At 28.8% G+C, this 20392-nt stretch overlaps 1 protein-coding gene across 1 annotated transcript in view; it reads left to right on the top strand.

Annotated features, from left to right (window-relative positions):
• Positions 1 to 20392, top strand: part of pav (kinesin family member pavarotti) — a 78416-nt gene that overhangs the window by 31466 nt on the left and 26558 nt on the right. The window contains exons 8-12 of the mRNA XM_075371470.1: positions 2628 to 2844; positions 4899 to 5002; positions 9446 to 9550; positions 13681 to 13815; positions 19822 to 20121. Coding sequence (XP_075227585.1) covers positions 2628 to 2844; positions 4899 to 5002; positions 9446 to 9550; positions 13681 to 13815; positions 19822 to 20121 — 861 coding nt within the window. The remainder of the gene's footprint in view (positions 1 to 2627; positions 2845 to 4898; positions 5003 to 9445; positions 9551 to 13680; positions 13816 to 19821; positions 20122 to 20392) is intronic.

The following is a 20392-nucleotide window of genomic DNA, read 5'->3' as shown; positions in this document are numbered from 1 at the left end:
ATGTAATAAAATCAAACCACTTTTGAAACAGCTCATTATGGGTGATGAATAATTGAACACGTATGACAATAATCATGATCCGAAAAGATCATGATCCAAGCAAGGTGAAGGTCTGAAACGGTGACCAAGCCAAAATTAACACCAAGAAAAATTATATATGTATGTGTGTGTGTGAGCACATGCACACACACGCATGTTGATTGAAAAGAAATTATTCATGATGAGCTTCCACCACCCAGTCAAATGATTGATTTTAATCTCTACTGTCAACTGCAAAGATTACACCAAGCAATTGAAATAAAGCGACCAGAATTGATCAGTAGGAAAGGTGTCGTCTTCCATCACAACACTACAGTTCACACATCTTCGGTTACATATCAAAAAATGAGAGAGCTTTCCTGGATTGCTTTGATGCATCCAGCATTAGTGGAAATACATATTTAACAATATAGTACAAGATTCTGATTTTCCACTCTCAGATTGCAGTTTGTTTAAGTTTCTAAAATTCTCTAAACAATATAAAGTTGGCTTCGAAAGAGGCGTGTGAAAATCACTTATCACATTTTTTTGTCCAGAAATCACAGAAATTCTACAGTGATGAGATTGTGATTTTTACATTAAAAAATAGGAAAAGTTTCAAACAAATTGGCACATATTTAGTTTAATAAACTTGAAGTATAAAAAAGACATTGTTTTAATTTTGCATACAATAATTTTTATAAATATTTAAACAACATTATACTGCTCTAAATCTTTTCTTTTTATAATAGTTTAAAGAAGTTATGGAATTTTGAAATTGCATTTTCCCCAAAAAAGAGGTGAAAATGAGTGTCTAATAAACTGATTTAAAAACTTCAGGTATATAGACGGTAGGAGTTTTGGGTCAAGGAGTAAATAAGAATTATGTGTTATATAAATGCAAAGATACTAGGTAAATTTTTCTGTCCTTTATGTATCTTGACGGTCAATCGGTTTTAGAAAATAAAACTGGGCTTATTAATTGTTATTCACCATTATAACATATATCAGCGGCCTGCTGAATAAATTTTATTTTAATAAAATTAATTCAAAACAGAATATTTTTATTTAAACTTTGGCATATAAGTTACTTGATGTTTTAGTTGTATTTTAAATTATAAAATCTTAGTATATATATATACACCTATAATATATATATAGTCTGTGTAGTTTGAAAAAAAAAAAAGTCTAATTAGTTTAAAACAAGATGGCTTGTTGTGACAGTCTTCAAAAGTGAGCTTTCTCTTGTTTTTTTGAAACTTAAGAGCTGTCACTCTTTAAAAGAGTAATGGCTCAAACTGTAAAGCTACTTTAAACAGACAATTTTTTTCTTCATTTTTTGAGACTAGAAGTATCTTTATGTTTTAATCTAAAAAAAAATTTTGAAAACCTCAATTTTGTACAGTTTTCTATTCCTGCATATCAATATATCCTAATAATAAGGGCTGGTTGCTAGTAATGGTAATTTGTCACTCAGATTGTGTACCTGTAGAAGCTGTATTTTAAAGGTTAGCAATTTTTTTTTCACAAGTGGTTTTTTTTACTTTTTTGTGATAGTGTGTAATGATCGCTCCATGAATACATTTTGATCTGGAGAACACTTTCTGAAAAATTGTTTATGCTCTTTGATTTGATTTTTTTGCTAAAGGTTTTAATAATATCAAAACTTGTGAATGTGTGAAATTCAGTGATTTTTATATAGTAAATTAAAGTAGTAGTGTTATAAGTTTAATGGATGTTCTACAAATGTTTCTATAAAGTAGGAGTGGATGAACTTGCTGAACAAATAAAGTTGAAGTTTAATGAAACAACAGATCATGATTAGTGTTACTTGTAAGGAATTTTTTATCATTTCAAAATACAGTTTATAGATTACAGAAAAACTAAATCTTATCATAAATTATATGAATATTGACCAACTCACATAATTGAAGGATGGCAATTGCACTTCCATTTTATGTGTGCTGCCATGAGAATAAGGGAAACATGTTTTCCTCATGAACTTGAACTCTTATGTTAATATCAAATTGTCACATTAATATGTAGCAAATCTAGTCAGCATAGAAACTACTTTTTTTAGGTTGAATTTTTTTTAAAGAATTCAGGAACAATAACAGCAGAAAATAGTGTGAAATGTTTTTAAAACTGAGATGTACAATTCATCAGGTCAGTTTTGACTTCAAAATTTTTTTTGCTTACAATAACACTCGCCTTTTTATTGCTGTCTTCCCTGTTGATAAAATTCAGCATTACCAATAGTACTACTTTTTTTTAATCATCCTTTGTATTTTGGATCTTGCACTTTGTGACAGCTATACACTTCCTTCACTTCAAGAAGTAGTTTGAGGATATTAAGGAGTTGAAAGTGGAAGTTCTAAATTAAGAATTCCAGGTAGTAATCTTTTATCTACAGAGTAAAAATAGATTTTCCACAATGTAAAAATGGTACAGAAAACAATAGTGATTATATTGAAAAATGAAATAAGTGTAAACAATATTGTAGAAATTTTTTTATTTGCATTTTTAAAGATCAACCGGCCCTTCCTTATGATATTGCTGGATGTTTTGAGTATTCATTTGATTCAATATGTTCGTTTTTTTGTGCATAGATTTTTAAACAAACCATTGCAAAACTTGAAGCTGAAGGCATTCCGGGAGCTAGACAAGTACCTGTAGATATATCATGTGTTTATAGAGTTGGACCAAATTTCCCAGCTATGCAGTGGACTGACATACACGATGCTAAATTTACAAATGAATTGAAATCAATTATACAAATGCGTCGAGAACGAGCTAATGAACTGAATGAAAAAATTAAAAGTGGTGGTAATTTTTTTTTCAACAAATTCATTTCTATTTTATTTATCTACTTTCAATAGTAATATTTTTTTTTTTTAATTAAAGGACTAATATACAGACTGTCCCACGAAGAAACTTTCAGGACATGTTTTACTGGTGAATATAATGAAAAACGTTCACAAAAACATAGGTCAGGAAATGCTTTGTTTTCAAGTTATGGCTAGTAAAAGATTTCACTTGGATTTCAGCTTTTCAAATAAAAAAAGACATACTGTAATTTATGGACCCAAATTAAAGAGTAAAGTTGGTGGTTCCTTATGTATTTTGAGCTGGGAAATAGGATAAAACAGGTCCCAGAACTGTAACTCCAGTAGTTTAAGATGTAATATAAAACACAGAATTTTGGTGTTGAAAAACAAGTTATTTTCTTTTTAGGTGTGTAGTACAATAGCTTTGTTAAATAACTAATAAATGCGGAAGATTTAGTAATTAAACTTGTAGAAAATTTAATTCTGAGTTTAATTAATGTAAATACAGCCAATAAAAAGTAAATAAAAACTTTTAAAAATCTATTTATTTTATTGAAGGAAAATAGACGAAAAATAATCAGAAAGTTATATTATTCTTTCTGTACCTAACATTATTTTTGAACATTCTTCGGTGTATCAGCATTTACAAACAAAAGACCAAGAACAAGGGGTTTTCATTGATAAACCCTTTGGAGATGCATACGTTTGGAGGATGTAACTTTACAAACTAGTTTGAAAATGAATTTCCAGCATGATTGGGCAATGCAAAATTTTTCTTTAATAGCTAGAAATCACTTAAATCCTAATTTCTTAAACCGGATTGGACGTGTGACCATGTGAATGGCCACCGCGATCACCTGACTTAATGTCACTGAATTACTTCATTTGGGGACATATGAAAACAATAGTTTACAGACAAAAAGTTAATACAAAAGATGAGTTACTCATTAAAATATGAAATACTAACGAATTTATACGAAACAATCCTGAGATGATGCGGAAAACCACCAGAATATTTTACATCAGACAGAGTGCTGTGTACATTGTGAAGGAGGGAATTGCAAACAATTACTGTAACTGAGGTTTGTTATTCTGTTACCATTTATCATTTCATATATTTTAATTCTTTTGTTTTGCTATATTAGGAATGACGTTTATTAGGTACAGAAAAAGTAATATAATTTTCTGTCTATTTTTCTTCTGTTTTGCTTCAATAAAAAACCGATTTTTAAAAGTTTTTATTTATTTTTTATTTGGTGTATTTACATTTATTTTTTCAGAAGTAAATTGTCTACAAGTTTTATTTCTAACTCTTCCACATTTATTAATCATTTGATAAAGCTATTGTACACAAACCTAAACAAAAAAAACTTGTTTTTTGACACCAAAGTTTGTGTTTTACGTCCCATATCTTAAAAAATTACTGGAGTTACGATTCTGGGACCTTTTTTTCCTATTTCCCAGCTCAAATTACTTAAAAACTACCAATTTTTCATATTAATTTGGGTCCCAAAAATTACAGTAGGGGTTGTTTTTATTAGAAGATCTGAAATCTGGGTGAAATCTTTCGCTAGCATAGCTTGAAAACAAAGCGTTTCCAGACTAGCGTTTCTAATGATTTTTTTTTCATCATTTTCACTAGTAGAACGTGTCCTGAAAATTTCTTTGAGGGACACTGTGTATAACATATTATTACTATCTTGTTAATATTTATCCTGTATGGAGTTGAAGTATGCTTTACATTCATTGCCATTTCTGTAGCTTGGTGTCAAAACCATTGAAATACAGGTGGTATTTTATCAGTAGTTCTATTAGCGAAAACTTATTTTTTGCACACCCTAGGTACTAGCTGTATTGTTAATATTATTACTTTTTTCTAGTGAAATAAAATTAAAACTCTAAACGAATTAATTTATGTGCAGTGTTTTTATTAGTTTTAAATTCTAAATGGTAATCTAATTTTGGGCTAATTAATTTAATTTAACAATTTTTTTTTATTATGACAAAAATGGTTTTACATTTTTTGTTTATGGTTTATTTGTATTCTTTCAGCTAAAAGTTTTCGTTCAAATCTAGAAGGACTGGATAAGGGATATTCCAGTTCTTTAGAAGAAATTAAACGTTTAAGTAATTCTTTAAAGATTGCAAATGGCAAGGTAAGTTTTTACAAAAAATATCAGATTTGTCTTCCTGTTTATACATAAATAAAAGTAAAAATAAATGACTGCACACACACACACACACACACACACATACATATATATATATATATATATATATATATTAAACACTGACCAAATAACATGATTTCTTATTTTTAACTTGAAGAATATTTTTGCTTGTTTTCTCATCTTCAGTCTATTTGTTTTTAATTATATATATTAATATTCAGTTAACAGTTGAAATGCCCTTCTTATGCACGAGTGCTATATACTAGTATAAATTTGTCTCTATTATTAACTGTGTGGTTTTTCAAGGACGAACTTGTGTTTATTATTGAGACTTTTGCTTGTATAAATCTTAACAAATGAGTGAAAGATGAGTTTCAGATAAAATTTCTCAATTCTTCAGTTCCTAATAAGTTGAAAATATCGCATTTCATCAAACAAAGGGGTGACGTTCTTTTTGAAACACCCGTTACTTAATCATTACAAAACAGTTTCTACATGTATTTTTAAAACTGAACTTTATTTTTCATCTACATAAAATAGACTCATTTTCACTACAATCTTTATTTTCAATATCCAACTCTATATTTATAAGAAACTGTAAAATTTAATCTCTAATGACACAATGGCAGCTGCTATTTTTGAAAGATGTATGGAACGTAGCAACATAAACAAAGAACAACTGACCAACTCTAGAGGTTCTTATAAGAAATGCGAAACTATAACAACAATGTTAATTAAATTGAACAGAAGTTGTATTATATAAATAACAGATAGCGGTAGTATTAAATGAACGCAACCATACATTTATGTTATAGTATTACTTTGAAGAGAAAGTTAAAAAAAGTACCAGTACTTTTTTCCATCACAGGAGTTTAGTGATGAATGTGCCGGTACATTAATACGAGGGTTGTTCAATAATTACAGAGAAATGAGTAGAAAAATGATTATTTATTCAATGACAGTGTAACTAATCCTTTTTAAATTTAATCCCTGGCTACATTTAGGTACTAGTCCCATCTTTCAAGAGCTTTTTAATTGCAGCAGTAAAGAATTATTCATCTTGTTGTCTGAGTCATTCTTGTATCACTCATAGTTCATTGTTGCTAAACTTTGTGCCATATAGAAACTCTTAGTGGGCCAAACAAAAGAAAGATTTCTCATGGTAAGAGATCAGGAGTATAAGGTGGATGTAGCAACACCTCCCAACCTGATTTTTGTATAGTTTCCTGTGACTTATGAAGTCACTTAGTTTCCTGTGAGTGAAGTATTATGCTTTTGAGAGAAAACCGGGACGTGCTTCCTTCTTGTTGGTTTTTTCTTTATTTTTTAATTTTTCACAATAGTACTCGCTGTTGATTATTTGTTGTTCTTCCAAATAATTTCAATAAATGGGTCATTTTATAATTTCATCTTACTGGCTGACTTGTAGGTTTTGAATTTTTTCCGGGCAGGTGATCTCAAACTTTCACTAGTCTTCTGCTTTAGTGAAAATTGGTAATCTTTTTTCTAACTGTAATAAACTGTTCTGTCCTGATTAATACATTTTTTACCATACCCTTTTGATATCTGTGAGCGAGTTTTGGCCGGTTTTACACATTCAGAAAATAAAAATCTTATCAGCACTCTGCTCTTTGACTATATATATTTCAAAGCCAAGGGACCGTTTTAAAATAAACAAAAGAGGTTAGAATAATGGACATTTGTTTTCATCGGTTTTTCTATATCACAGGTACCGACTTGAACGTCAGATTTCACTATTCTATTAATATTTTTTCTGTTTTTGACATTTGTCTCTTTAATTGTTGGACAACTCTCATACTAGAAAGGTTGATAACAAATTTTATGAAACTGGCATATTTGATAAAGCTAGTACAGATGACAGTTGAATGTTCACTTATCGATGGTAAATCAGTGACGTATTACTTTGATTATAGTATGCATTAAAATGAGCTGTATATCATTACATTGACATCTATGGTGGAATGGTAGTATATCAGTCTTTCATTTGAGAGAATCTGGGTTCAAATCTCATTAGGCTTGGCATTTTTATGTATGTTTTAATTGGTTTCTACTCTTTATTGCCTCTACTTTGTTGGTTTAAGATCAGGCATCCAGCCGTAAAAATTCTTGCTGCAGATAGAAATGTCTGACTAAGGGAAAAAAAAGGAAAAAATTGGCATAAAAAAGGGAATTTTTGACTTGCACTAGTTCTTGTTTTTTGTTTTTTTTCTATATGCAACCTATATTCATAAACTAAATATTAAGACAGAATATGCTTATTTAAAAATTTCAGTTTGATAATGACATAAAATACCTCTATTTATTTTTCAACATGCTCATTATGGTGAACTTCAGAGCATTTTGTGAACTTGGAAGAAAGTTTTTTGTTTCTGGTGTCATTTGAGTTTCTTATCTGCTTTCTATCTCATCACAGTGTATTGAATCTTATAGACAACAAAAGGTTTTCCAATGTCATCTTCTTTTCAGCTGTGTTAAAAATTGACAGCTGCTTGATATAAAGGTGGGCCAAAATTCCCCTCTTGGACCTACAGCAACTTATGTTTGACATTATTAGTATTTAAATGAGCGACTCACTGGGTTAGTCTAGCAGTAAGCTCGTCATTGCAAATCAGCTGATTTCAAAGTAGACAGTTATAAGGTTCAAATCCCAGTAAAGGCAGTTACTTTTATACGGATTTGAATACTAGATCGTGAATACCGGTGTTTAGTGGTTGGGTTTCAGTTAACCACTTATCTCAGGAATGGTCGACCTGAGACTGAACAAGACTACACTTCATTTACATTCATCCTGTGAAGTAATACCTTACGGTGGTTCTGGAGGCCAAACAGAAAAAAAGAGTTCTGCTAACTAACGTTCCCTTTAATTTTTTCTGAGTTGCATGCACAAAAATCAATTGTGGCCAAAAAAATTATTCATAAATCAATTTGTGTTAAATTTTTTGCCCTTATTATAGACATATAAACTGCAATTCATATATGTATAAATATATATATATATATATATATATATATATATATATATAATTTAAATGAAAACAACTAGGTAACTTGTTTGATTTTAGATTAACATTTTTTTAACGTTTTAAACTTTTGTCTACTGTCTTTCATAGACATCCATTCTTTGTAAAGTTCATTTTTATTTACTTCTTGACCATTGGCTGAATGTAATTTAATTCTCATAAGATCACCCAAGTGTTCATTTTCGAGTGTGTTTCAGTTTGTTTTTATGGAATTCATAAAAGAAAATCCATGTTCACAATCTGTGCTGGATGCTTGAAAAATTCCCATAATGTTACATTGATAGGAAATGTTAGTTAGAAAATTCAGGGTTAGTTTGGATAAAGGTTAATGTATCACTAAATGCCTACAATCCTAGTTTAGTTTTCTCTAGAATTTAAAATTTCAATTCTAATAATTATATTAATATTTTTTGAAAAGCTGTATTGTATTTTGCTTCCTGAAATCAAAATTGTTTTCTGGATTTGTAATAATTCATTTTCATAATAATAATCATTTTCAAATGTTTGGCAATCTTTTAATTCTTCATCTGGAAATCTGCTCTCTAGCTGCAAACATAGAACTGTTAATTGAAGGGTAGCTGATTTATCAATATCATTTTGATGTTCTGATAATATTTCTCTTTCAGTGTCACTCCAAAAAATTTTGTGTTCCAGATAATCAGTTTTTAGATTTTTAATTTTTATATACCGATGAGCATCATTAATTCTTAAATAACTTTTTTGTAGATATTTGAACAAGGATGTAAGCTCGTCTTATAGATCTTTCAGAGCAAACATTGCTACCCAATATTGTGAATTAGTCAGAATTTTTTCACAGTATTTACAAATAGAGTCATTGCATTCTGCTATCTGACTTTTACAATACTCAGTTAATGTATTGTAATTTTTTACTAAAGCACCAACTGTGAAATACCTGGAAAACCATCTAACTTCATTTAATCATTTAAATGATATAACATCATGGTTCTGACACTTGAGCTAAGTGTAGTAAGAGCTATCATAATAAAAAAAAAACTTAAACCTTAAATTTGTTTGCAGATAACCATATGCACAATGTCAGTCTCCATTCTTCTTTATTCTTAGCTAAAATTTTAAGACCTTGGTAGCTCTCATTTCCTTTTATCCTATAATCCATCTATAATATTTTACTCTTTCCTGGCCCCCTTTTTTTGCACCTTCTCCTGGTCCTTCTAATAACGTTTAAATCAATCTTTCTCCTATCATGATGTGATATAACCAATTTTTTTTTATATTCTGATTGTCTTTTCTCATTAATTTTCCTCATTATTTTATTCTGGGCACGAACTGATGTTTAGATCTAAAGATAATAATTTTCAAGTCACTCCAGCTTTTATGGAAAATAGTGATTTTGTGTATTTTTTTGCAGATTTTTGGAATGGAAAGAGAGATTATGGAAAAGGATGCAAAGAACAGTGATTTATATTTAAAAGTAATTTCTACTGAGAATAATATGAAGGATCTTGAAAATGCGGTAAATGATTTTATATTAATTTCATTAGATTCTGTGTAAGAGTGTAAAATTTATCCCTTGTAATATGATAGTTCCAAAATGCTTGTAAAATCTCCGAATGTACAATTTTATAAAATTATAAAATATTATGGAAAATTATAATGTAGGCAGTCCAAATCGCAATAAGTAAGAAACAGAATACCTTTGCATAAGTAAATCTTTTTTGTTTGTTTAAGTTACATTCTTATTGTTTAATTATATTATTTTTAATACGTAGTAGTGAAATAAATTAAGAATTTTCAGTTAATTTCTTTAAGAAGAAATTAAAGTAATAATTATGTCCCATAGAAATAACAAAGCTAGTGGAGAATCTTACTGCGGAACGACTAAGAATGGTGAAACCTAAGATTATTGATTATAATCAATGATCTACACAAATTATAACTGAAAATCTGCCAAATGAAGAAGTTACCACCAGAATGGAAAATCGCATGAATTCATTCTTTGCACAAAAATGGAGATGAACAGGATGTTAACAACTACAGGGAAATTTCCAAAATCCTACTAGGATTTTAGAAAATGTTATGTAAAACACTATTATAAAATGAAGATAACTTCCAAACAATTTGATGTGTATCAGAGTGGATTTAGAATAAAAAGATCCCTGTTTAGAACAAATCTTCAATTTAAAGTCCATTATCAGACACCAGGCTACTGCAGCAGAACAAATTTTAGTATCTTCAATTAATTTTGTGAAAGCAGATGATTCTTCCTAATAAGCAATTCTAATTTCTAATAATAATAATAATAAGAGGAAGAATTAGGAATAATTCTTATTCCTAATAAACAATGATTCTTCCTAATAAATAATAATAAGCATGTTAGAAGAATTTGGAATACACACAAATTTGAAAAACTTAACAAAAGAAATGATCACAGATACATTTTCAAAAGTTAAACTTATGGTTTGAAATCTTTCAAAATCAAAACTGAAATCATACAGGGTGATGGCCTACCACCAGTATTCTTTAATTGTGTCTTGATGGAATGTAGAATTAGAAAATCATAATATCAGACTGTTAATCTTAGGAAGAGAAAATGGAATAAAAATCAATTGTTTAGCTTTCGCAGATGACCTTGCTGCCCTCTCAGAAGATCTGGAAATGGTAAGAGCGCAAATAAACATTTTAGATACCATAGCTAGTAAAACAGGGCTAAAATATCAGTTGAGAAGGCAAAAGTAAGCCAAACATTAAAATACAAAAGTATATACAAACCGGAATAGGAAATGTAAAAATAGTCAAAGAATTCAAATATCTAGATAAACTTACACAAAAAAAATTCAATAGAAAAATCAGTAATTTTGGATAGAGTTTCATAAATAGAAAAAGCTTATTGAATAATCAAAAATACATAAATAAAAAAATATTTACAAAATCTGACATAATGTAATAATAAAACCAGAGAGTTTATATGCATGTGAGTGCTTAATCACCAGGCTGATCTAGTGGTTAACTCGTCATCGCAAATCAGCTGATTTCAAAGTTGAGAGTTCTAGAGTTCAAATCCTAGTAAAGGCAGTTACTTTTATACGGATTTGAATACTAGATTGCGGATATCGGTGTTCTTTGGTGGTTGGATTTCAATTAACAAGAAAGAGTGCTTAAACATGAACACAAATATGAAAAATATAGAAAAGAAGGAAAACAGAACAATTAGAAAAAATATTAGATTCTGTAAGGTTAGAAACACGTGTGACAAATATATCAAAATATAGGGAAAAAATGATGATACAATGACATTAACTGGCACTCATATTGTTTTACATAATTTTCTTATTATTATGTATTTTTGATTTATCTAATGCTAGTCTTATTTATGTAATCCAAAAAAAAAAAAAATAATTAAAATAAGTATATAAAATAATCATTTCATACCATATCATTCATTTGGGGGCCAGAAAAGTGTTATTATTCCTTTCAAACAGTGTATATTTTTGGAAAATATTTTCTGAAACATGAATGCAGCCGGATAGGATTTCAAGTGGTGTTGAGCAGTATCTGATGTTTACCGGTATACCAGTGTTTTTGTCCCTCCAGTTAACTAATCCCTGTATTCTTTCAATATACTGAGTATGTGAGCCCGTCTTCAGGTCGATGAAATTGTAATGACGGTTAACTTGCGGATGTGTGTAACCAGCTGCCTCCAATTCTTCACACCAGTAACCGCACCAACAGTCTTAACAACGATTGATCCTGCTTCAACTTTTTCTTTAATGATTCCCAGTACTGTTTTTGGAGAACGATCAGAAATTTTGACGATGAGCATTTGGTTTATTTCTTTACAAATTCCCCCAAAATTTGGAAGCCTGCATTATTTTTTCATCATGTAAACAGGCTTTCATCTATCTCCATGACCATATCATTACCACCTATTTTGTCCATCTAAAAAAACTGATGCACAATAAAATCACATATTTTTCTTGTGTATGTATTCTAGTCGACCACAGTGCGTTAACTTATGTTCAATTGCCAATTGCAGAAATCTATTGATGTCAGTTCCTTGCACCAACAATAAATGAATTGTATAATAGTAACTGTTAGAAACCTACCCTCCAGCCAATTTCCAACACGAAATCAGTTTCTTTACAAGCTTTTTTTTTTCACATTTCCACTTCACACCGTCACTGAAGTATAATTTCATGTCGTGATCCTGTCTGTGCATTTTCAGGAATGTAACACTGTTGCACATTCAACTGTAACAACTGTACCGCTACCTCTTCAGTATTTGGTAGCTGCCACAAATTCATTTCTGTTACTTATTGTTGCAACAGAAGGAAATTGAATGATGAAAACGCAACAACTAAATAAACTAAATAAATGAACAAAATTATTACGATAACAAGCAGATAATGAGAAATAAAGTAACTTCGATAACAGTGCACACAACAAAAATAATGCGTAATAATAATATAAATAATAATGTATATGTAAAATAATGGCTTTATATGTGTGTATAATAGCTATACATACACATACATTCTTTTATTGTGGTAATGAAATAAATAGGTGTAAAAGCTACCAGTAAAAGTTACTTTCTCTGAAAGTATGTTCATTATACAGCCAATTCCTATGTGAACAGAGAGATTTTATTTGTAGGAAGTGAAATTACCATCTTGATTTCTGTGGACACTGCATGTTGATATGCAGCGCATATATGGTCGGCTTGATGAGACGGCAACAAGATGCTAATTCACTCTTCACTTTCATAAAAAACTTGGATTGTTATTTTTTATTTTTATTTTTGAAAGTGGTGTTATGCTATGCTGTTTTTGGGATTAAGCTCAGCTGTAATTCATGTCAGATCTTATATAACCATCGTGGTAAGGTACCTTACACACACATAAAAAAAAAAATACATAAGACATGTCTCAGTGGGTATAACAAATTTTTCTTAATTACAATTATACTCTATTATTTATTTGTAAATTACATAAAATATATATTGAAATTTGTTTCTCTGATAAAACCAGGTGAACTACTAAGATATTTGAGGTCGTATTTGCTGATGGGGAAGCGGTAACGTGGTTTTTGATCGATCCAACATTTTCTCTGTGTTGATGCTTGGTGTCTGCGTATCACGATTTTGTTGAATGATGTTTGATAGCAAGCTCCATCTTTCTGTTGGTGTTTAAATGAATTCCTATTATGTCATCAACTTGTCTCATCTTTTCTGAGCGTACATTTCTTTCTTCAACATAGACTTTTTGCTGCTTGTTGTGTTACATCTGTAAAATATATATCGGTCATTAAACTAAACATTTTATATGTGCGATAATGTCCTGATAAAAAATTGTTCAATAGTCATTGGAAGATACAAACTTTTATACAAAGTTAGTACATCGTATGTGATAAAATAAGCATATATATTGTAGTTGACAGTTTTAATTTTAAATATAATGTTTAAGCTTTTTATATTACATTACAGATTTGGACTGAGTGCTGTAGAAGATTTCCTTCTTGTTGGCTAAAAATGTCCTGGAAATTTATAAGTATGATTTTGATATTTATGTGACAGATTGGTTATTATTATTTAAAAAGAATTATTACACATTTAATCTTATATATAAATATTTATATACATGGTTTTAGGTAGCTGTAAAAGAACAACAATTAACTGATTTATCTAGAGAAAGAAATCGTTATCGGAATAGATTGGCACTAAATACAGAAAAATTAACTAAGGAAATGCAACATAAATTAAAAGAACAAAAAAGTGCTATGGAGGTTGGTTAATTTTTTTGTATTTGTAATCCATTAGCTTCTTTCATATCTTTCATTAATTTTTTTCTTTGTGCCTTCTCTGTCTTAACTGTATACTGAGAATAGTCCTGAGAACTTATTGTTTTGGGCTATATATAATGCAAAATTTATTTCATTATTACTATTATTTAATTATTGCTGTTTATAAACCACAAGCCTAATTTAGCGTATTATTTCTTTAATATATAAAAGTATGTTTAAGATGTTTTATCATAATTAGGAAGTATTCTCTTCTAAAATGTGTCAACAATTTGTTGCTATCTAAAATCTAAATAGATTTATTGCTGCTGGGTTACTCAATGTTTTTTTTTTATGAATTTGTGTCATATAACCGTAAACTGTTAAATATATTTTATTGCATTATTGTACAGAATTTTATTATTGTGTTATATTTTTGTAATGTTCTAAGTATAAACCATACCTTTAACTTTAACGTTTTGTAAAATTGTGAAACTTTACAGTGAATTTCTTTCATAATACCCTGAATCAATTAAATGCATAGGTTTGTTTTGAGTGTATTTATTCTACAATTGCTCCAGTGTGATTTTGAGAAAATTTGAATCGGTTTTCTGTTTGTTTACAATGTCATCTTTTCTTATTTATGAAGGCAATTTGGAAATTTCTCAGCTTGACCAAGAAAACAAGATTGTTCATAATTTTTTGTTTTTATTTTCCAATAATTCAATACATTTAGACCAATTATTTTCCAAATTTTTAATAGCATTATGTGATTTGTCCAACTGAACCAGTGATGGTCCTTCCTTTTTCTAGGTAGTCTAAGAGCCCTACACCATGAGAATCCCAAAATTCCATAGCAGTTTTTGTAGATTTTCATTTACAAGTGTAACAATTTTCACTATCTTTTGCATTCTTTCACCTCACACCCGCTGTTTGGTCTCTGGCGAGCAGTGTTGAATCCACATTTCATTTAATATTATAAAATGTCAATGAAATTGTGGAGAATAGTGTTTAAGTAACTGAAACATTCTCAAGAAGCATTAAATCAAATGCACTTTTGGTCTACTGTTAACAAATGCGACACTCCATCGGCAGAATGCTTTTTACATCCAAAACATTCTGTAAAATGTAGTGGACATGTCTATCAAGATGTTTGCAAAAACAGTAAACTCATGTACCTTCAGTTAGAGATGATTCAATACGGCATTGTGGATTTTCTCAGTCGTAGCAGTTTTTGGGCATCCCAAGTATTCATTCTTCACCCTTGAATGGATGTAAGACCACGTTTAAATACAACATGCTTTACCTCTGCAAATGAAGAGCAAGAGTCTTTTACAATAGAATATAACTCTTTATATATCCGTCAGGTTTAAACTTCTTATAACAGAGTATTTTAAACAACTTGAACTTCAGTTTTATAAATTTTTCATTAAATGTCAAAACTTGTTTGCTTTACTTATCATGAACAAATGACAAATCGCACTAGCCTGAAACCATCCTCCATCTTGATAAATATGATCCTACCAAATATATCTTGGTCATTTGTTCATACTTATGCCACATATCAGGCCGAGAACTTTCTGAACAGCCCTTGTACACAGAACTGCCTTTATTGTAGCTGATGGCCAGTTCTTAATTCCAAACTGCAGAATGTTTATAGTTCATTAAGTTATATGTATAGTTCCACTTACTGATGAAAAGGTGTGTGTTATCTGTTATATATTTGTCTGTTACCCATCAAACTTAATGCAAATGCCAGAAAAATTATCTTGTTCTAGAGTTAAAAAATCTATCACTTTATTAGTAGTATAAATAACAAAACCTATTAAATTTAGTGTAAATTAAACTTAATAATGAAAAGAATACCTTCCAGCTTATTTTAACATTAGTAACATACTAAAAACATACTTTTAGTATACTTTAAATACTTTTAGTATTAAAAACATACTAAAAGGCTTCCTTACAATGTATAGCCTACTTAGCTAATAAGGTTTTGTGTTGTTATATATTTATACAGGAAATTGAAATTTCAAGATGAGTTATGTAGCGTTATATTTCTTTCTTGTTTTAGTAGATTTGTTAATAAATTTTTTAATATTTTAAGAAGTTGAAATCACATTAAAGTAACAGACTAGATTAATTGAATTACAAGCTTAAGACTAATTCAATTACACAGTAGTACGACCTATAAAATATATCATTATTGTTTTTAATTTATAAACAACGTTGTTTTCAATTATATTTGAGTAAATCACCAAACCAAGTACTATCTAATATATGTGATAATGTGTTTTAAATTATTTATAATAGTAGTTGCATACATTGTTTTAAGTTTCAAAATAAAAAAGTGACATATTCAAACTAATACAGAATTGTAAATGTTATTTAATTATTTTTTTTGTTTGTAAATATAAAATTTCTTTCATTTTTATTAACACGTGCTAATTAAACGTTCTTGAAAAAAATTTAACAAGACAAACTTGTTGCTGTTGCAGTTATATTCAGCTATATGGTTTACTTTGAATTTTAGTAAATTCTGGACTTTAAAATTGAAGAACTGATCTATAGTATGATTTGTAAAATAAAATGCTTCTCTTTGAAGAGTTATGTCTTGAAAATAACTTTATGGAAAAATTAAGTCTTATACTATATTAAACATTGTTCTTTTCTGCGATATTGGAAGTTTAAATTTGTTTAAAGAAATCCTGTACAAATTGTAGTAAATATTATAAAACTTATTTTGTTATGTGTCTGTATTGCATATAGTACAATGTTAAAAGATATATGAAAAAAAACAAATAGTGTTTATTTAAAATATAAAAAGTATATTTTTTTATAGGATTTTATCAGTTATTTTTATAAAATATTTTTCAATTATTGATTTCAATATGTTAGCCATTTAAAAAAAAATTTAATTCATTACCTTGTAAAAGTAAGACATTTTTTAATGGTGAATTATGTATTTTTACAGTTGTATTGTGGAATATGAATAGTTTTATAATTCAGTTAAAAATTGGGTGGGAAAAAGTTGTGAAGGAAAGAAGAATTTCCATTAAACTGTGGGGAATCTCAGTCTGTCCAACTGTTTCACTATAGAACACTGAGAAGCGACTGTATTTTCTTACAAATTACAAATATCTTCAATAATTTTTAATGGAATTCTTACATTGCTAATTTAGATTATGAAATTATGTCCATACCATAATTGTATTGAAACAGTTAGCTAACTGAAAAAAAAATAATCAAAGTGACAAATAATTCTATTTTCGTAAAATAAATTTACTGAAAATTAATTTAATTTCTTAATGATTTTGTGTAATGTTGAACTTGCTTTTGAGATAGCAGATGAAAAATAGGGTACATTTATTATACGTAATTTACTTTACATCTGACAGATATCTCAAATAAAATAAATTGTAACTTTTAACAATAATACAAAAAAAATATTTATTTTGGTTTTTAAACAAAGTGGTTCATGTATTAACTTTAAGTTAAGCAACTTTTTTGTGTCAAAAAATTTTCAAATATTTAGCATATACAATATATAAATATTAAGCGACACAAAAATTTTGTGTCAAATATTTAGCTTTCTAAAGCTCCATGGTGTATTGTTTTTGAACTTTGATTATGTCTAAAAGAGATAGGATGATATGAATTTTCAAACCATATGCAACTTTTTTTAAGTTTATATATATTAAACAAAGCATTTCCGAGTGCTTATGTAAAAATTGCAGAAGAGCATGAAAACAATTCAAAATTTGCATGATTTTGTTGAAGTGTACACTGCAAATTTTTCCTTGATTAGAAAAAGTTATTTGCAAACACAAAGCATACCCAATTCTCAAAGCTCATTGCTCCACAACTTTGAAAGTGACCTGTACCAGCATTACGCTGGTACTGTGATTGGTTCTCCTGCCACATTACTTTTAGGAACTTTTGTATTGGATAACGTATCTTTGCATCGATTAAGATGTAGCCGATAGGAATATTATATTAATATATTCATATTATATTTCTTCGTCATTGAACCCTGTGCTACTTTGTTAAATAAAACAATCTGTTATTCTATATCTGTCTTTCTCAATTTTTCCTTTTCTCTTTAATCATATTTCTTCAGTCAGCAAACACACGTATTCTCTATGTAAGTGTGTGTGTGTGTGTGTTTTGTGTTATGTTGTGTTCACTTTGTAAACTGTAAAGCTGAGATAATAATGATAGTATTCTGATATGTATAATTTAATGTGTTAAAACTTATAGGGTAATGGTGACAAGTTGGAGGTGAGTATTCTTTTGGAGGGAAAAATAAATAATATGTATTATATCTTTATTCGATATATATAAAATATAAGTAAATGGGTGTAAGTAGTTATTATATTATCAAATAATATATCATGTGATTTTGTAGATTTTCATTATGTTATTTGGTTGTAGTTTTGTATGTTATGTTACTTTTTAATTGTATTGGGTTTTATTATGTGAAATTTCAGAAAACCAAGTTTTTGATAACTGATTTCACTACTTTTTTTTATGAAGGCTGTGCTAAAATTCAATTGACTTTAGCTAGTTTAAAAAAAAGAGAGAAAAAAGTTTTTTGAACATAAATTTCTTACTTATCCATTTAATTATCAGCCACATCCAGTCTAAATTGTGTCATGTTTTGTAGATTCTCATTGAAGTACTTATTACCTTATTATTAATTCCATTCATGAGATCTGTTTTAAACACTGAAAGCTAATTGTATCGTCCTAATGAATATAGTCACTATAGATATAGTTACCAGGCATTGTAGGTGACTTAAGTGCAAACCCAGGTTGTAGGGTTTGAAAATCTTTCACCTGAATTGCTCCAGTAAAATCTTTTATATGACTGTCCAGTGTCGTACAGAAGCTTTGTGAGAATCTCATGGTGTTTATCTTGATTCGACCTCAGTAGTGTCTTCAGTGTTTTACAATAAACTGCTGGGGCTGTTGTGGTCCTGTAAGTCCTGTGTACTGTTGGTAAGATTCCATTTTGTCCCAAAATACAAGCCATAATTTTTTTGTTCGCTAATGTCATAAAATTTTTTCTTGGTATGTCTTGTCTTAGATTCTAGAATCTATCTTTCACTTTATCGTCGCCGATTATATTATTATTTTAATTGCGACACAACGATCCTGGATTTTAGAAGTGTAGTGTCTTTCCTTTTTCAAAAAGTGTATTACAAGCACCTCACAGTTACAGTGACTGACAATGAAAATTTCTTTGTCTCATCATTGCTGCTTTAGTGTCAGTGAATTCAGTTGATGATGAATATTTTACAAAAATTATACTTTGCCTGGTGGATACTTAGGAGCCAATTGGAGCTATTGGAATAGCTCTGTTATTTATTTTAATGTATCACTAATTTAAAATTTTAAAATAAGTAATTTGTAACATAGTTTTCATATGATTTTAAATCTTATTTAGTAAATAATAAAGCGTTTTTAGAGCTTAATTGCTGTTTCTTATGCGGTAGAAGTCTGTGTAAAAATATTTCTCAACAATTTATTTTCATTTTGTGTAACTGTGTTCTATGATCTAATCAAGGATTTTGTAACACCTGGTTAAAAATAACACTTAAAATTATATCAACGTTATTCTGAATTGTCAACTGATTAATTGCTAGGAGCATAAATGTATATAATTATATTAGAAAGGCACTTATTTTTATATTAAAAAATTGTCCTGATTTTAAGAGTAATTTCACAGATTAATTCTGGTTAAATATTTTCTGGATGTTCTTTACTGGATTCAGTCTTTCAGTTTTATTACTCTTTTTTCTAATTTGTACACCCCTCCAGATATTTTGTTAAAGACTTTGAGATATTCACTTTCGATTAATAAATGTTATTCCAGCTTTCTTTGCTTCATGGAACACATCAGTTTTAGTTATATTCTAAGTAATATTTTAAATAAAAATTCAATCTACTACTATTATTATTTTTTTTTATGAACTAAGTTTTATTTCATGTTTTCTTTTTTTATTCTTTATAGCTTGAAATGTGGGAAAGAGATAGAAAGTTGCAGAGTGTTAAAAGAGTATTAGAAGGCCCATCAAGTTGTACTGCAATTTTTCATTCAACAGGAGTTAATAACAATAATAATAAAACTCCAGTCACAAAGATACTTAAAAGTAGTTCAGAGACATCATCAACATTTTCATCAAATAGTATAAGGCATCCATTAAGAACTGTACCTTTACCAAACTCTGTTACTGCCACTACTACCAGTTCAAAATCAGTTGAATGCACTCTTGATCTTGCTACACCTGTGACTGTTCGTGATCCAAGAAGGGTTGGTTTTTTAAAATTATCTTTTTCATGTTTGTGTATGTGTGTGTAAGCATATAATAAATATTATATAAATTATAAAATATGATTTACCACAAAACCCATGGTTTTCTTGTCATGTAGAGTAATGTTATCCTGTGTTATAATATTGTTTTTGTCTATTAAAGTAAAAAATAATTTCCTCATTCATAATTTTAGTACAAAAACTTTTTTTAATATGGGTATCACTAAATCTACAGCAGTAAGGAAAAATTTACTGCAGAATTAATTGAAAT

Source organism: Lycorma delicatula, chromosome 7, assembly GCF_047948215.1.
Source record: "Lycorma delicatula isolate Av1 chromosome 7, ASM4794821v1, whole genome shotgun sequence".
Lineage (NCBI taxonomy): Eukaryota > Metazoa > Arthropoda > Insecta > Hemiptera > Fulgoridae > Lycorma > Lycorma delicatula.
Note: the sequence above shows the minus strand (reverse complement) of the source record. Positions and strands in the feature narration are given on the sequence as shown.